Source organism: Pezoporus wallicus, unplaced genomic scaffold, assembly GCF_028554395.1.
Source record: "Pezoporus wallicus isolate ANWC-B61680 ecotype Strahan unplaced genomic scaffold, APGP_CSIRO_Pwel_v1 contig_227, whole genome shotgun sequence".
NCBI classification, from domain to species: Eukaryota; Metazoa; Chordata; class Aves; order Psittaciformes; family Psittacidae; genus Pezoporus; species Pezoporus wallicus.
This window is the reverse complement of record NW_026635704.1, coordinates 6,898,821-6,916,676: the sequence shown is the minus strand read 5'-3', so window position 1 is coordinate 6,916,676 and position 17,856 is coordinate 6,898,821. Positions and strand designations below refer to the sequence as shown.

Below are 17,856 nucleotides of genomic sequence, written 5' to 3'. Positions count from 1 at the left end.
GGGCCGAGGCACCCACCGCTAACCGCTTAGTGCGGCTCCCCGGGGCAGGGGGGATCCAGGCGTCTCCTCCTGGTGCCAGGGGCTAGAAAGGAGAGCATCAGACACGGCCTCCCGCCACCAGCACAGTCGTGAGCGGCTGGGGAGCCAGCGCCACTCTCAGCAGAGGAGCTCTGGAGAGCCCCGACTCCTGAGCCACCCTCTTCTATACGTGCATAACACACCAGGTGCTCTTGCAACACGGAGATACCGTGGCTTTGGCGTTCCCAAATGCAGATGGGAACTAGCTGCCTGCAGCTGGTGCATCGGAGTAAGTGCTGTTAAGAAACACCATATATTTATGTATTTTGTAGTGGCTTCATGACTGCTCAAAAATCCCGCACTTTGGGGCTCACTGTGCAAGCTCATAAACTCTAGCCTCCTGCTAAATAGGCATGACAAACTACAATCAGATAGAAACAGAAAAAAAAAACTGGTAGGAAAAGTTTAAGAACCATTAAGGGAACATGCATTAATCATCACGGTGGCAGCTAGCTCCAGATATGCGATCAACAAGGAGGACTTTTATGCGTATCCTGGTGCATGTACACACACACACAAAAACCCAACAAAAAACCCCCCTCAGAGAAGGATCTCTCCCCAGAAAGAAAAGTGTATTCAGGTCTGAATTTCAGGCGGCCACAAAGACTTTGTCAAGTTAATTAGATTGTCTTTTAAGTTACATCCCCTTCCAACTGTGAACATGGTCTCTGAGTGAAGGGATTTTATCGCACTACAAAGGTCCCATTCTGCCCTTTCGTTTTCTCTCATGCTGCTCACAGCTTCCATGGCTCGAAATATAAAGGTGCTTAGTTACACTTATTCATACTTTGCTTTTTTTCTCCATCCAGGGATAAATCTGTGCTGCTTAAAAAGGGACCAGTGGCAAAGGCCAAAGGCAACTGCAAATATCAATTCCACAGAAAGTGTTTTCTTCTTTCTTTTTTTTTTTAATCCTTTTTAAGATAGATGATCTGTTTCATTTAAAAATCATAGACAAATGCTGTTGAAACAGGAACACAATGCAACTCGTTAAAATCTTTTACCTTCCTACTGTAGGTCCCTTTCTTCAGCACTACTTAACTTCCTTTAACCCATTATAGTCTTCTTTTTGTTGGAAACTCTTTGAAGTGTTTTTTTTCAGAAGCAAAGAAAAGGCACGTTGTTTTTTTTTTTTTAAGGAAAGCTCTCATTTCTCACTGCAATTGCAAACACTTGTCCTACCCGCTTTACTGTAAAAGCTAATGAAAGACCAGATACCAGCGTTTCTGTGCATGCATGTCTGACGGTTTTAACTTCCTTTTTTTGATAGAAACTGGAAAAAAAAAAAAGAAGATAAGAAAATGACTTGCCTTCAGTACCTTGGGCTAGGAAAACACATTCCCATTCATTCCCCTACAAAACACACTAGGTGTGCACAAGTGGTGTGAGCATGGCACTCCTAAGTCAGGAATGAGTATTTAGTCTTGATTGGAGGAGGAGGGAGAGTGCTACCAGCACTGCCTTTGCAAGCTTCCTGCTGCAAGATTAATGGGGTTTGATATTATTACGGTTATTTGTCCAAAAGAAAACACCACTTTGGTCATCAGCAGCCATCTGATCATCAGTTGGGGCAGCCCGGACTCCTGTCTGAGCCACTGTACCTGTACGTCATGTTCCCCCTCCTTCTGGTGACCCTACGTGTCGGCTGTATTCGCTCCTACCAGAGCAGCCATGGTGGAAATTCAGCCATCAAATTACATACCTATAGGAGCGCGACATTAGACTGATGATTCCTCTAGGAATGGGTCTGGCTTTTAAGGATTTTTTTGAAACATTTGTGTATTTTGGCTCACCCAAGTGCTGTTTGTCTTGATACAGATAGTGAGAGGAATAATAAGGCAATGGTGCCAAATGAGAATGGAAAGTGAAATGTGGCTCACAGTTGGAGATGGTAGTTTTTCATGGTGACAGAAGACAACTACATTTAAAAAAAATAAAAGAAGACCAAAACTCCCTATGATTTTTGTGCTACTTTGGGTAAACAACGTTACCAGCAAAGTGAACCTCTTTATGAAATCACCCATTAAAAAAACCAAAAACCAAACCAAAATAAATTAAAAAATGAAACAAATGGACAAAAAAAAAAAAAAAGTAGTTCTTCCATGTGACATTTTGGAAGGCATATTTTTGATATTGCTTTGTTTGCAATCTGGTTACCAAAGTCAGTGATGGTTACAGTGCTTTCCTATTTTTTCAGTAACACAACCTAGAACTCTTGCTATATGCAATAATATGGACCGTAAATGTGATTTATTTAATTTTAAGAATCAATATATAAGGCAGTTCCTTCCAACGATTGATCGTCTAATATGATTAAATGTAAAGCTTAACAAAGTACCACATTCCCATTATCCGATTCACAAAGACAGATTTGGTTTAAAAATATGCCTGAAACATATTACAGATAATATCCCAGATGATTATTATGTAAACATTGTTAATACAATGAAATTAATTTGATATGAGCTTCATTTAACATTTTAAACGTCAACGCTGTAACACAGAGGCCTATTTAATCTGTCCAGTATTTGTGCAGGGTTTTAAATGAAGCATACAAAATCTACAGTGTTCTACCTTCTTGTCATGAGGATCCATCTGTTTCCAATTATTGGCCTTTAACTGATGAAGTTCATCAAATTTCATACTAATATTTTCTATGGACAACTGCAGCATATCCCAAAACCCTGCTAAATCCTGGGAGGTCGGCCGTGGATGTGCATTAGGATTCTGTGCAATAGAAGAAAGAAAAACACATTGGCTTTAGTACGCCTTAATGTAAAGCATTTGTGTGAATGGTTAGGAATCTTGCTAGCAAAGCAGTTTCAGCAGATCCAAGCAATCGGTGAGACACAGGGAGAGAACCAAAATGGAGCACTACTTACTGGCAGGGGTTTTTCAAGGAGTCTGGCTGGGCGTTGAGCTGCTGTGCCCCCACAAATCCCCACTCACTGAAGGCAGTGGTTACCCCCTGTGGACCATGGGGAAAGGGCACGTGGCAGGTCCCCTGTGGCAGGATCTGCCTAGGGATGTTCCTGGGCACAACTGGTTATATCCTAACCCCAGTGAAATGAATCACTAGCCTCATCTTCACTTTCGTGAGGGAGGGTTCCCTGCCATGTTCACACTTGCAAAAAAGACTGATACCTGTGCATATATTCATTTGCTGCATGTGCAAATAGTGATATATCAATGCGTGAATGTCCTTTCTATATTCTGATAACCTAAGGTTTAACCAAGAATGACCTCTGCAGGGTGAAAAGCTCGCAAGAGAACATGCAGAAGAATAGTGCTTTGGATACAAGGTGTAAAATGTATTTTTATTTACCAACAGGAATATCATTCTTTGCCCTTTTAACCCTCTGGAAAATTATTTCTTTTTTCACTTATTAGGGTTGTGGAACATGAAGCACCAGTTTTCAGTGGTTGACTTTCTTGTATTTCTATCTTGTTTAGTACAGATTACATAGGAAAGCCCCACTCATGAGACTTCTGGTCCACCTTGAAAGACTTTAAGTTGTTTTACCCAAACATCTCTGTGCCCATGCAAACTGAACTCAGAGAGCAAGGGACAGGTTCTTACTCTTCTGAAGTCAGTAGCAGAGACTCAGTGTTATTTCACCCAAAGCTTTTTGCTTGTTGCTATCTTACGGCTCTAAAGCCGTTGTGAAGCTCATGCTGACACTGCTAAGTTTCACAGAGATACTCCCAAATTCATATCAAGGCCTTTACAAGAAAAAATACCATATTAATCAGAAAATCTGTCTAGTCTAGGCATTATTGTTTACAGGGTTAGTAAAAGGCACACAACAGTGTCTAGCAGAAAACTTACATACCAGGTTTTCTTCGCAAAGTTCTCTGAACTGGTAAAATTTCTGGGCCATGAGAAGCTGGGCACTGCCCACTGCAGTTCGAATTTTCCCTAGAACTGAGAGGAGAAGAAATGTAAGTCACGACGCTTTCTGTGTGGCAGGCAACTGAAAGCCTATAAAAAGAGAGGAGAAAGCTGCCCAGTAGTCATCTCTGGCTTTCAAAAAGTATGTTATCTCTTATTCATGGATTAGAAAGAAGCTGATAAATCTAAGGCCAAATCTGCAGTAGGCAAAAATACTAATCTGCTGCTGCATCTTACTCATTCCTCCCATGAGACCAGCTATAACCAGCAAAGAGCACTTCCATGGCAGTATAAATGTGGCTAACTAAAAGCTTTTGCAACCTGCATAGAAAGCTCACCAGGAGTGACACCTCTCATCATCACTGTGACCCAGGCTCAGGCTTTGAATGCAAGCCAGCTCCCTGCACAAGGACACATAGCTTTCAATCCCCGTGATGCCTTCTACGCTGCGTCTACCAGCATTTCTGCCACCTTGCTTAGCAACTCAGAGCCTTGTTTTCAGGTTTAGCTGAGTGTTGTTCAATCAGAACCCCAGAAAGGGAATGGTGATTTTAATGCACGCCAATGAATCTCAGTTGCACCCTCTGAGTATTTTCCAGTGAGCATAATCTTGAGGCGGCTTCTGCCTTTGAATGCAGGTACTGAGGCATACTTCAGGGAGCAGTCACATCCTGGCCTCTCTTCCTTGCTGGTGACCTGGAAGGAGATGTCAAAGAGTCCTAGCCCAGCTCCCGTGCTGTTTGGGGACTCCTTTGTATAGACAGCTGGGTACTTATGGTGTCTTTGGACTGACTGCATGCTGTGAAGGGCTGCAGTGAACCAGAAGACAGCCCATAGTGAATGCCTCTGAATAAAACAGGAGCTCATACTGTTTTGATTGCATTCAACCTCACTGAAATGGTGGGGTTTTACTGCTGCAAGGGGTAGTTGGGAACACACTACTAAAAACAAGTGGCAAAACTGGTGCATTCAGAGACCTGCATTTCCCTAGAGCTTTTGTTGAGTTCTGGTCCAGGGGGAGTATGTGTGTGTGTAAATTCGTGTGTATATATGATAAAAGAATCAAGCAAAGCAGAAACAGAGCAGAAAGACAGACAACTGGTATTAGGACAGAGAATCTAAAGAAGAGAGTGTGATTTTGGGGTCTGCTGGTTGAAAGAAAATTGATGCTATGAGCAAGAAAGCAGCTACCAGTTTGTCTGAGACTTTCAATGCTCAGGAAAAAAAACCCAACAACCCTGCTATATGCACAGTCTTTAAATAAACAGGTTGGCACTGTGGATGTATCTGGCTCAAGCATTAGTTTTCCCTTTTGGCTGAAACAACTTATTATCCCCCAATTCTCTCGTTAAATATTGACTTAAAAACTAATTTAAATTAGTTAAAAAATTTTAACACTTCATTAATGAAAAACATTAATGGCAGCCACTGTGCCACAATTTTCACTAGCACTTCTATTCATGGGTATTTGCATTGTTCTAGCCCTCAAATAAACACAGCAACTTTTCCATGACAAATTCACACTCTGGATACATAAGGCAGGCGAGGCAGAAGCAGGAAAACCAAAGAGATGAAGTGGCCTGCTCACCTGAAGGTGAGTGAATTGTTGGCAGAGCCTAGAAGAGATACTAGTCCTAAGCTGCCATCCTCTGTACCATCCCCTGGGCAGTCGCTTTTTGTGTAAAACCTAACACAACAGTAGCAGAGCTCCACTGGGAAAATACTGCTAAGTATTTTGACTTACCGCAATGAAAAATCAATAAACAGATAAATAAAGAAATAAATACAACTTTGCTGTAGCCCCTTCTGACAACTTTTTTAGGGCCTCAGGGTCCTGTGATAGGCTACAGTGCATATCCATGGCTTGTGCCCTGAATGTCACTATGCATTCTCCCAGGGATTCACTTGCGTAGCCACACGGTAACAAATATGATGAAGTCTGTGTTCTGCTCCTTCAAGGCATATAGCTTTTCCTTCAGCAGCCTTCAAGCTTGCTTGTTAAGGCTGCTGAAGAAAAAGTGGGATGCAGAGTTCATTTATACTTCAGACATAGAAAGGGGAAATGGGAGGGAGTCTTTACACATTTTCTTTCCAGAAACTATAGGAGAGAGCTCTGTGAACACACACAGAGCCCAGACTTTCATTTTGTTCCCAGAACTCAGCTCAGCACTGCCAGGAAATAGCCATGAGCTGGAAGATTCACTAAGCAGAATATTTTCAGCATATTGCGCAGGGAGTTTTGCACACAACTCTCATTATTGTTAGCAAGGCTTGCGTGTCTAATTCTATGCGCACAGTGCTGAAAATGGACCCCTTGGTGTGTCTAGTCATTTATGCAACCCAATATGCAAACCACTCAACTGAAAGGACTTTTCAATAGTGGGAGGAGCTACTCCAGGAGCTTTCATGTGGTTCCCATTGTTATGAAAACTCTTCCCACTGAGTGTATTTCGGAACAGCTGCCTCATCTGGAGCTCGGCCACTCTGACGCTTCCCAAGACTTGAGGAGGAAAGAAAAAACAGTCTCTCAACTTCTTGGGACAGAAAACCAAGATGAGGAGAGCTCTTCCTGGAAACCTGCACCACCCAAGCTGGAAATCACATCCCAAGCACGAAGAAATGTAAATACACCTTGTTGGTGATGGATGGGAATGCGCCCCTTTCTTTGAGGGAAGAAGAGCTTAAAATTCAGAGATCTCAGCAGAGGGAAAAGGAAGTCCTTGTCCTTGGCTGCCTAGTGACTGGCTATTTGCCTAAAAACCATCATCCCAGCTGACTGTGGGATGCATGCTGATGCTGTTCTCTATTGTTGCCACTTCTGCTGTAGCTGTGGCTGTATCTAGTCAAGTGTCACTGATTCCTTGCCCCTCAAAAGCAAGTGGTCTGTTAATGTGGAACCCGTCAACAGCCAACACTGTCACGGAAGTTAGGGGAAAAAAAAAGACAAAGCATGCAAAAGTCTGAAAGGAATCTCTCCAGAAGGCACAAAGCCTTATCAATAGCCTAAGTTTTGCTTACAAACGCACATTGCTTTGGTGTTTCAAGGCAGAGTGCTCATTTTGCTTACTCAGTCAAAACCTTGGATGTCAAAGAGAAAGGCCAAGGTATAGTAAAAAAAACTAAAAGTGAAAATAGACTGATACTTTCTTAGGTGAAAAGCCTGCAATGTTTGAAGTACCAAGAAAATAAATGGAATTGCAGAGATTATAGCCAAAACACATCAGAAAAGAATCAGGAGAAAAACATATAAACATTCAAATTGATGTGTTCAGTTAATAGGATGCAAACAGAATGTATAAAACCAAGCAACAACAAAAAATACTGACCCATCAAGATACAATCATAATGGATTTAAACACCTATATAATATTATTCATGCCTGCTTTCTATTCCATACAGGGTTATATAGCACACTCAGCACTGTTGGATCTGAATGCCTTCCAGTAATGCATTAAGCAACATTATTAACATCCATCATATGCTTTGCTGTCACCCCTTCCCCAGGGGGAGAAGTGTGTGTACTGCAGTGTTTTGTTTTGATAGTCTGAATTTTTCCTTACCCCCCTCCTTGCTTTGACCTCTGTTCCTTGCATATCCAGTTTTCTCCTGTGATGACTTTTAAGAAATAGACATGCCTATTCTGGAAAAAACTGGTTTCATATAGATAGCTTGATATAATTCAGCTACTGTGGAGTGCCTCTTCACTATTACTGTTCTTCACCAGGGAACACAGAATGTTATTCCAAGGTAGACACATACCAGTGGATTTTCTTGTGTGCCCATCTCCCCAGCCCATTCTCCTTTTAAAATGTTCTTAAATACAGACTTAAATTAGCGCTGTTCAAGCAGTATGTTCTTGCTTCTTGTGGTTCTAAGAACTGCATGGGACCTACTTTGGGATTGTAAAGCTCTGTGTATCTCCCCCATCCATGTCTTCATGGGAAAAGAAATGAAAAAAAAAACCAACAAAAAACCCAAACCAAAAAAGGAATTGCAAACACAAGGAAAAAATGGTGATACTGTCATCTTGGAAAGAGACTGTGTGTGACAAGGATATCAAAATACAAGAAAACAAGAACAAAAATCACATAGAAGCCATGGAAGTTTTGAGAAGCAGCAGCATTACTTGGCCCTAAACACCAACCAATCTCTTTGCATTTCAACTTTGACAGGCTCCAGGGTCTAACAAGTGAGGAAGAAGGCACTTAAGGACTGTGACTATCAAATGCCCTTAATGTATGTACAGCTGATTGGTAGCAGGGCCCAAGCTGGGGAACAGAAAAACAGCGACTTGCTCGTTGCCCCAGGAGCAAGTGGTAGGAACAATAGCCGAAATTACAGGGACACAGCCTGACATTTGCTTTGCAGATGTTGGCTAGGCACAATGCATATGAAGCAATCCTGCCATAGAGCTGTCACAATCCATTTCCAAGCCAGGATGGACCAGCATTTTAGCCTATTCATGTTGACAGACCTACATTTAAATAACGCCAAACATGACAAAAGCCAGGAAATTCAAAGTTAAAACTACTGCTCAGGTCTTAAGCTGGACTATTAAGGAAAAAAAACAGTCAAATGGAGCAAAGTATGAAGAAGCAGTCCTTGCTTTGAGTAATATATATACTTACAGGAGTGATCTCATTGAAATTAATAGGGCTGTCTGCATGAGTAAATGCTGTTCACTGGGGGTAAAGCAGTTTCCATGTGTTCTCTGACTTACTTGGCATTTATTACCACACTTCATGTTTTTTTTTCCCTAACTAGATTGTTTCCTTGCTTGTGGATTTCTCTTTTTTCCCTTGCTAGCCTTTGGACACTGGCAGGGCTTCCAGCCAGGAGCTGACTTTCCTCGGAGAAACCCTTGTGTACGGAGAAGTCCCTTCTGGGGAGAAAAGAAAACCAGACCAAGAAAAGGATGCCTCGGGCATACGGCCAGAGGAACGTAGCCAGGGGGATTCCAGCAGGACTCTGGCCACATGTCAGTCTGGTGACTGTCCCTTTGCAAGTCTGCATCAGCCCGCTGCAGGATGAGGCTGCCTTACTCCTCCAAGCGGCAGGGACCACGAAGCTTGGGGGAGCCCTGCAGAGGACTGGCAAATGGTTTTCCTTGCTTGCGGCTGAGAGAGGTCTCATGGGTCCGCTTTTCTTTTGCCATGCACAACTATTACAAAAAATTACATCTTTTCCTTAACTTCATTCTTTTTTTGTTTAGCTTTCACTCTTTAAGTTTCCTTTTGAAACAATTAAAACACACTAAACCAGCACAAAGTGTGCAAGTATTGCATAATTTGCCAGCCCTGGCTGAATTTGCAGAGACTCTGGTCCTGAGCAGTGAGGTTATTGCACATTTGAGGTCAACCTTTGCTCACAGACTAGCCCAGAGGAGTGTAGTATACACACAAGACAGTTATAATGACATGTCTTGTCATAACCGTGGTTTTCTATTTTAGTTTTTACTTGATTGGCCTGACTTATCTTGCCACTAAACCCGCATTACACCTGGGAAATAAAGTGATTAGAGGCTGCTCACTAACATCAATGTGGTGGCAGCCAGGCCTGTCGCTGCTAATACTATGTGTAAATGGTTACTCCAGAGTCCTGAACCAAAAGTCACCACCAGTCACGAGACTCTGACTATATGAAATTTTGCAAGTTTGAGGCAAGAGGTAAAAGAAAACAAAAGAAGGTAAACAACTGATTGCACTTGACGCCTGATCCAAAGTGTCAATCATTTGTCACAAGGGATTCAGCCTCATATATCTAAGAATTTTTTTTTAATATATATAAATATATAAATACATAAATATTCTTAGATATATATTCATATATCTAAGAATATTTATGAGAGCCCTACAGTTTGTAGCCAATGTCCCGGTAACAGCAAAATACATGGAAACGATTTCAATTATCCTACCTTAAAGTGTGAGTGGTGTTCACCTGCCTGTTACACACTCCACAGTTCTATCCAAAAATGATTTCAGATAAAACCAGAATATACTATACAATACATAATTCATGGCTGAAGGGGAGCCCCATTTCTCTCTATATTGGCATTTCATCGTGCAGCCACTGAACCACAGCTTGTTTTTATACACAGCAGCAGACTCCATTTCCCAGCTAGAAACATTCAATCCCATCTGGTAGATTCATTCCCAGCTAGATAATACCCAACGTATCTCTGTAACATACAAGCTACTGTCAAACAGCAGCGAGCCGTCTCCCCGAGACAGCTGTTTCGCACAAGGGCGGCATTGTCTGGAGGAAGCATGGATCATTTTTCGCGGAGCGCTGGGGGGACGAGCCCTCTGTCAGCTGCCATGGCATCGAGAAAACCTCGCTCATCACACGTCCTCGTTATTTTGTTATCTGGCCAAACACATGCTGGGGATGTCAGGTTGAAAACAAAGGATGTGTTCCCTGCTCTGGTTGTATTTCGTTAGGAAAACCAAAGAGAACACACCTCGTCTATGCTTTTCCTCCTTCTCTTTGAAGTTTATAAACACACTAAAACAGACATATTTGGGGGCAGGATTTGTAACAGCCAAGCTTTTGTTTTGGGCACTGCTGAGTGGGCAGAGCAGCTCTGGCCATATGCTTTTCCTTGGCACCAGGTAGAGTGGGGCATGCTGAGCAGCAGCAGAAAGCCCCCGTGCAGCTTCTGCGGGAGGCAGCTGCCACGTGCTGGAGCGGCCGGTGGCATCACACCAAAATCAGTATTTCACTGCTGACCACAAAATCCGGGTGACCCCTTTTCCCTTCCCATTGCCAGTGATCACAAAAAATGCCAGTCAGAAAAATGAAGAGGAGGAATAACCCAAAGGACACATGCCATGTGTGCTGTAAGAAGGCATTTGGAATAGACTGCTGAACCACTCATTTATCTTCCCCATAACTGACTTCTCTCACCAACTGCTCAAAAGAAGGGCCCTTTAAAACTATCCTATCTCAAAGACACCAAGACACTGACAGAAAATTCTATACGCTTTCTGCATGTATCAGCCTTGTAAAAATTCACTTCATGTTTTTTCCCAAAGTGAACAACTACTTTGGTGTACAAATAAAATATTTGCTCATAGAATATCAGCTCATAGAATCGTAGACTCTCAGAATGGTTTAGTTCCAACCCCCTGCCACAGACAGGGACACCTTCCACTAGACCAGGTTGCTCAAAGCCCCATTCAACCTGGCCTTGAACACTGCCAGGGATGGGGCAGACACAACTTCTCTGGGGAGCCTCTCCCAGGATCTTACCACCCTCATCATAGAAAATGTCTTCCTTTGTCCAGTTGTTGTGGAAAAAAGAAAGCAAGTGGGCTTTGTTGATTGGACTTACATATGTTGCATGCTTCCTATTATTTGTTACGTGTTCACACTTGTTTTTCAGACTAAAATCTCTTACTTCATGAAGCTTATTTCTTGCATACTAACAAGAGAAAGCATTTGCATTCTGATACATGTTCAAAGAGATTTTTGAATGTACTGATGTAAATTAAAAATGAGGTTCAAATATTCTAAAACTTGGGGAATCTGTATTTGCTTTGAGGGCCTATCCTTCTGTATTATTGCCTCAGAAGAAACTGTTAGCCTGTTATATAACAGAACTTTTGTAGTAATAGAAAACCTTAATATACTTTGATGTTCTCTCGTACTTTCCATTAGATGTTAATTTCCAGTTGCTTACAATAGTATCTATCTAGATCAAACTTCTCTATGGTTATGTCTTTCATTGGGTTGAATGGAAAGTTCCAGGAGAAACAGCTTATGCATTTTTAAGAATTTTAAAAAATATCATTTTTGCCAGTGTTATTTCTTTTTCTTCCATAAATCAAAACCTTCACATCAGAGCGATGCACCTGAACAGTGAGAAAGCCAGGCAAAAATGCCAGGGAGCCTGCATAGGCAAATAAGGAGCTCCTGGACAAATTCAAACACAAAAAGGAAGCCTACAGAGGGTAGAAGTAAGAAGAGGTAGCCCGGGAGGAATACAGAGAAATTGTCAGAACAGCCAGATTAGGAAAACTAAAGCCCTGGGAGAATTAAATCCAGCCAGGGTTGTCAAGGGAAACAGGAAAAGTTTTTGTAGATACACTGGTGACAAAAGGAAGACAGGAAAATGTGGACCCTTCTCTGGAAGGAAATGGGAGACCTGATTACCTGGGATATGGAGAAGGCTGAGGTATTCAATGACTTTTTTGATTTGGTCTTCACCAGCAAGTGCTCTAGCCACACTGCCAAAGGCACAGAAGGCAAAGGCAGGGACTGGGAGAATGAAGAACTGCCTTCTGTAGAGGGTAAGGGTTGAGAATATCTAAGGAACCTGAAGGTCACAAGTCCATGGGGCCTGAAGAGATACATCCATGGGTCCTGAGGGAAGGGGGGAAATGAAGTGGCTAAGCCACTATCTATCATGTTTGAGAAGCTGTGGCAGTCTGGTGAAGTTACCACTGACTGACCTCCATTTAGGAGCGCGACCAGCAGGTCGAAGGAGGTGATCCTGCCCCTCTACTCTGCTCTCGTGAGACCTCACTTGGAGTATTGTGTGCAGTTCTGGGGTCCTCAACGTAAAAAGGACATGGAACTGTTGGAACAAGTCCAGAGGAGGGCCATGAGGATGATCAGGGCACCTCCCATATGAAGACAGGCTGAGGAAGTTGGGGCTGTTCAGCCTAGAGAAGAGAAGGCTGCGTGGAGACCTCAGAGCAGCCTTCCAGTATCTGAAGGGGGCCTATAGGGATGCTGGAGAGGGACTCTTCATTAGAGACTGTAGTGATAGGACAAGGGGTAATGGGTTAAAACTTAAACAGAGGAAGTTTAGATTGGGTATAAGGAGGAAATTCGTTCCTGTTACGGTGGTGAGGCACTGGAATGCGTTGCCCAGGGAAGCTGTGAATCCTCCATCCCTGGCAGTGTTCAAGACCAGGTTGGATGAGGCCTTGGGTGATATGATTTAGCGTAAGGTGTCCCTGCCCACGGCAGGGGGGTTGGAACTAGATGATCTTAAGGTCCTTTCCAACCCTAATTATTCTATGATTCTGTTTTTAAAAAGAAGAAAAAAGCATGACCTGGGGAACTAAATTCTGGACAGGGAGGCATGTGTTTAAATTTTCTTCCCTAATTAGATTGAATGAATAAGACCAAACCCTTCTTCCTAATAAAGCCTTGCTATACATTTCCATTACCTTACAGGTGGGGTAATAATTCTGGCAGTGGTGACAGCTGAGATGTAGTTTTCATGTGTGTGGTTTTTATCACAGAATATGGAGAGCTTCTTTTATCAGGAAGATCAAAGAGGAATGAGAACTGCAAGGGAGATGATGGGAGGCTGGACAGAGTAAGAGAGGGCGAACAACTTGGAAGCACCACTGAAATCTCTTTCAGCTGGGAGAAGCATCTGAATACCCTGCTGCCAATCGCCATCTAAGAAGGCAACTAAAATATGAATTTAATGAAAAGGAACTAGTTTCTGTTCAATTATATTCTGAGGTAATGAGAAGAGATTTCAAATGAAAGAGTTAAGAAACATTAATACTACAAGATCCCTAACCATGCTCTCCTAATTAGCTGTTGAACTATGCAATCCCAAAAGCTAATACCCTTGCAGCTTCAGAAGTGCTGAACATTTGCATTCCCTGTCAACTTTAATGAGGATTATTATATACATACATATAGTCCTTTTGAGAATCACTTCCATAGCTTCATTAGCCAAATAAGAAAGGGCATGATACAGAATTCACTGGAGTAAATTTGACCTATATTAAATACTTCTTTGTAGTTGCAATATTATTGTACTTAGTTACTTACTGTCTTCAGGTAAGTTGTTTTCCCGTTCTTCTCTCTCCATCTGTTGGCACCAGCCCTCCATACGATCTCTCTCTGCCTGTAGTAGCTTCAGAAACCAGTGGCCATCTCGTGGGCACACTGACCTTTGAACAGCTTCCAGGTGATCTTCAGTAATAGAGTCAATCCAGGGGTCAGGAGGAGGTAAAATTGATGGATCAAAATCTGTATCAAAGTCATCATCCACTGCACATGCATGGTAATGGTTTCCTGACCCTTGTATGCTAACGGTGGAGGTGCTTGCATCTCGGGAAAATTGTCTTGATATTTGTCCAGAACACGTATTGTCCTCTTGAGGGTCGATTATTTCAAAGTTCTCATGGAAATCCAGGTCTGCTTGCACAGCTGCTGTTACACTATTAGATCGCGTAAACCTGCGAAAGCTTTGGAGACCACAAACATAAAATGTTTAGAAAGCTTTTTCTAGGTAACTCGGTAAGAAAAGACTTTCTGAGATTCTGCCACTCCTCCTAAGACTGGCAGTCATACTGGGGTGCTTTTTCTTGAAATATCAGCATAAACTTCTTTTCTCATTGCAAGCCAGCAAACAAGGCTCTCTTTTTTTCCATGCAGGCTTATTGTTTATTGAAGGAAGTACCCTTAATTATTGTGTGGCTTAACAAAACCAGAGGCTAGCCCAAGAGACAGCTAATGGTGTCAGTAGCTCAGTATTTTAGGTTAATGATTGATGAAGTTAAAGGGGCCTAATTTTAAGAAGTGGCTTATCTTTCAACTTGTAAAACTTACACCCCTTTGAAGTTACACACTCAAACTCACAAGCCACATTCAAAAATCATACATGTGAGACTGATAAGATAGTAATACCAATGAGTCCACTATCTACATAATGCTATACATTCCATTTATAAAGAAGTATTTTTAACCCAGATAAGTATTTTGTGTTGCTTCTTCATAATTGCTCTTCATAATTACATACCTGCTAATGCCACTGCCATATCTCACAGTTTCAGTGCTCATTCCCAGTGTTCAGGCATTTTGTTTTTCACATTCAATCTTGTTTCAAAGCAGTATTCTTTTCTACACCAAAGATATCATTCTCAGTCACTGCCTGCGTTACCGTCATTGGGATGGCTGCCACCCTGAGGGTAGCTTCCTTTCACCTTGCATAGTTTCCCTATGTTAGATCCTCTGAGAGCAGAGAATAAACCTCAAGGGTAAGGGCAAAAGCAGGGGAGAGAGGTGGTCTGGGGCTTTGGGTCTGAGTGGGTTTTCTTTATGTAAACACACTCCAAATTCTGCAGTCCAAGGCATCTGAGGTGAAGAGGCTGATGGGGAAGGAGCAGAGGGAAGCGTATGGAGTTAAGACACATCTCATGCTGTTGCAGCGGGTGGTAGTGAGTAGATACAACAAGCAGTAAATTGTGGAGGGAATGAGTGGAAAATATGCAGACAAATAATCACAGAGTCGAGGTAACTCTAGAAACTGATTCACTGAGGAACACAGGAAAACGAGCAAAACAGACATCTGTCTTCCCTCATGATGATAGAGAAGATAGAACTGTAAAGCAGTTAACATAGATGTTACTTACATTAGTAATATTTAGGGTTCAAAATTAACATAGTTTTCAACTGAACAGGGACAGATTCCCACTCCTTCTTAGTAATCCAGGATGCCTGTGCACTCATGCAGTAGGTAGTTCACTTCTAATTTGTTCACTACCTCACATTTACTCTTGAAACCAGTAATAAGACCTATTTCCCTCTGATATTTTGGCTGTTTTGCCTTTACCAGTTCTATTTTTAGTTTAAGCTCAAGCAGCTTGGAAAATGCCGAGGAGACAGTGGATGCTGGGCACCATTTCACTCCATTTATATTCCACCTTCCACTGAAGAGCAATAGCTGATTAGACAAGTGCAACTAACAGCAAAACTTCATCAGCTGTATTTAGTCTGCAGCTGGGGAGGGAGCAGATGAAGGATGCTGAGGGAGAATTTCATGTCCTATATGCTTGATGCACCCAGATACCTCAGGAGGAGTGCCACTGACTTCAAGAAGGACTGTACTAGGTCATACTGATAGAGGAAATTAATGGCTGTTGATCTGGGTCTTTGAAAGGAGTAGAGCAAAGCAAACCAGGAGTTAAGAAGGGTTATCCAATTAAAAAAGAAATGGGCAATTCCTCCACAGAAGAAAGCTTAAATTAACTTTTCAGTCACATCAACCCCTAGAAAACGTTAATAACAGACTGTATGCATATTTTTTTATAATGGCCTAGAATGCAAACATTTTCAGTAGCGTCTGATGCTTGCAATTCTTTCGAAACAGGTGTTGTTAAAGAATGGAAAATCCACCTGAATTTTGCATGATAAGCACCAGCAAACCGAAAAAAATGAGCGAGAACTCTTCAGCTTGGCAGTATTTATTCTTTGACAAGCAGAGCAAAGCATTTTGCTACGCATTGATACAGCCAGAAAAGTTCAAAAGGGAGGACAAGGATCATTGGAGATATGGTACGGCTTCCACAGGACAAAAGACATTTCTTCGTTGAGAAAACAGGTAGCTGAGGAGAGATATGAGAGACCTATGAAATCTTGACTAGGTGATGTTTCAACATTTCTGAGAGTGCAAGAACTGTGAGGAGGAAGGCAGCCAGTTGCATGGCTTAGAAGTCTGAAGATTTACATCTATCAAAAGGAAGCATTTCTTCACACAATGTGTAATTAAATTGCCACAGGATCTTGGGAAAACCAAAAATAAAAATAGGTTCAAAGAGAACCTAATCAGATTCACAGCAGATAGGTCCAGGAAGAGCTATTACACAGATGTCATATCTGGCTTAGGAAGTCCCTGAACAACAGACTGCTAAATTGGGAATGTCCACTGGGAGAAGTAGTACTTTATACACACCCTTTATACTTTTCCTTTATACACTCTCCCAAGTATTTCCTACTGTCCCTTGGCAGAGAAGAGCTGTTAGACTGTTATTAGTTGTTAGAAAGACTTTAGCTTTAGGCCGACATTACAATGAATATCTTTCAGTTCTATTTATTTAGTTTTAAAAAATATTGCTTTAATTTGGCCACCAACCTGACAAATGACTTTATCTGTGATGAAGTGTGTGCATGCATACACACACAGAGAAATCCTTGTGTTTCACAAGCACATGCTCACAGAGGGTTTCTTATAGTTATTTAGTCAGGGTTCACCAAGAGCCAAGGCATTAGTACACAGTGTACTCTTCCACACCTTCCATGGTACAGAGAGAAAAGCAAATGCCTTAATTCAGGCTCCTTCTTCTCTGTGCCCCTACCTAAACATCACAGCCACCTTCTGCTTGCCTCAGTGCCCTAGAACTCTGATATACTTGTTTCAGTTAACACCCTGGCTTTTCAGTGTGCATCAAATCCCAAATGTGAAAAACATTAAGGTCTTCTTGCCAAGAGGACGTATTGCTGGAGACACTACGTTTCAAAGCTCTCAGGAGTGTATTTTTACTGGGTTTCCTATGAGCTACAACCACCAAAACCAGACTGCTCAAAAAATTAAACAGAATGACCCGATTTTTTTTTTTTCCTTTGTTTTATCTATAAAATGGTATGCTGCAGGCTGGCTTGACAGATTCTTGGCACCAGATTGTGTAACCTATCTGTCTTCAAAAGAAAACCAACTTGGCAGTAGAATATAGCATCAGTTCAAAATTAAAAAAATACTCCCAAGGAAATGTATGTTGAATGAAATGGAAATACAGGAAGGCACCCACTATCTGCCTGCCTCCAGCACATCTATATCAAATGCCTAATAGATGGTAATTTTAGTCTCTGACATTGCTTCCTCACTCACTTCCAGGATGTTTTTCTCTTACAAAATACCATTTGTGTCCCACATGAGCCTTTTTTGTTTTGCTGTCAGTTAAAACTCCGTGCCACAGGAGACCAGATGAAGACGTTGCCTAAGTTTTCACTGTTTTTACACCTACAAAACATTCACAGGTCTATATAAAAAAAAAAAAAGAAAAAGAAGAATTGCTTGTATTTGTTAAAACCCGAGATTTGCTTCTTCCTTTGCTTTCAGGCCTGGCCCTTTCGTA

The 17,856-nt window shown here is 41.9% G+C and overlaps 1 protein-coding gene across 5 annotated transcripts in view; it reads right to left on the bottom strand.

Annotated features, from left to right (window-relative positions):
- Positions 1 to 17,856, bottom strand: part of DLGAP1 (DLG associated protein 1) — a 405,562-nt gene that overhangs the window by 4,169 nt on the left and 383,537 nt on the right. For all 5 annotated transcript variants that reach the window (XM_057397547.1, XM_057397548.1, XM_057397549.1 and 2 more), the window contains 3 exons: positions 13,772 to 14,190; positions 3,912 to 4,003; positions 2,653 to 2,805 (listed from right to left, as the gene is read on the bottom strand). In XM_057397547.1, coding sequence (XP_057253530.1) covers positions 2,653 to 2,805; positions 3,912 to 4,003; positions 13,772 to 14,190 — 664 coding nt within the window. The remainder of the gene's footprint in view (positions 1 to 2,652; positions 2,806 to 3,911; positions 4,004 to 13,771; positions 14,191 to 17,856) is intronic.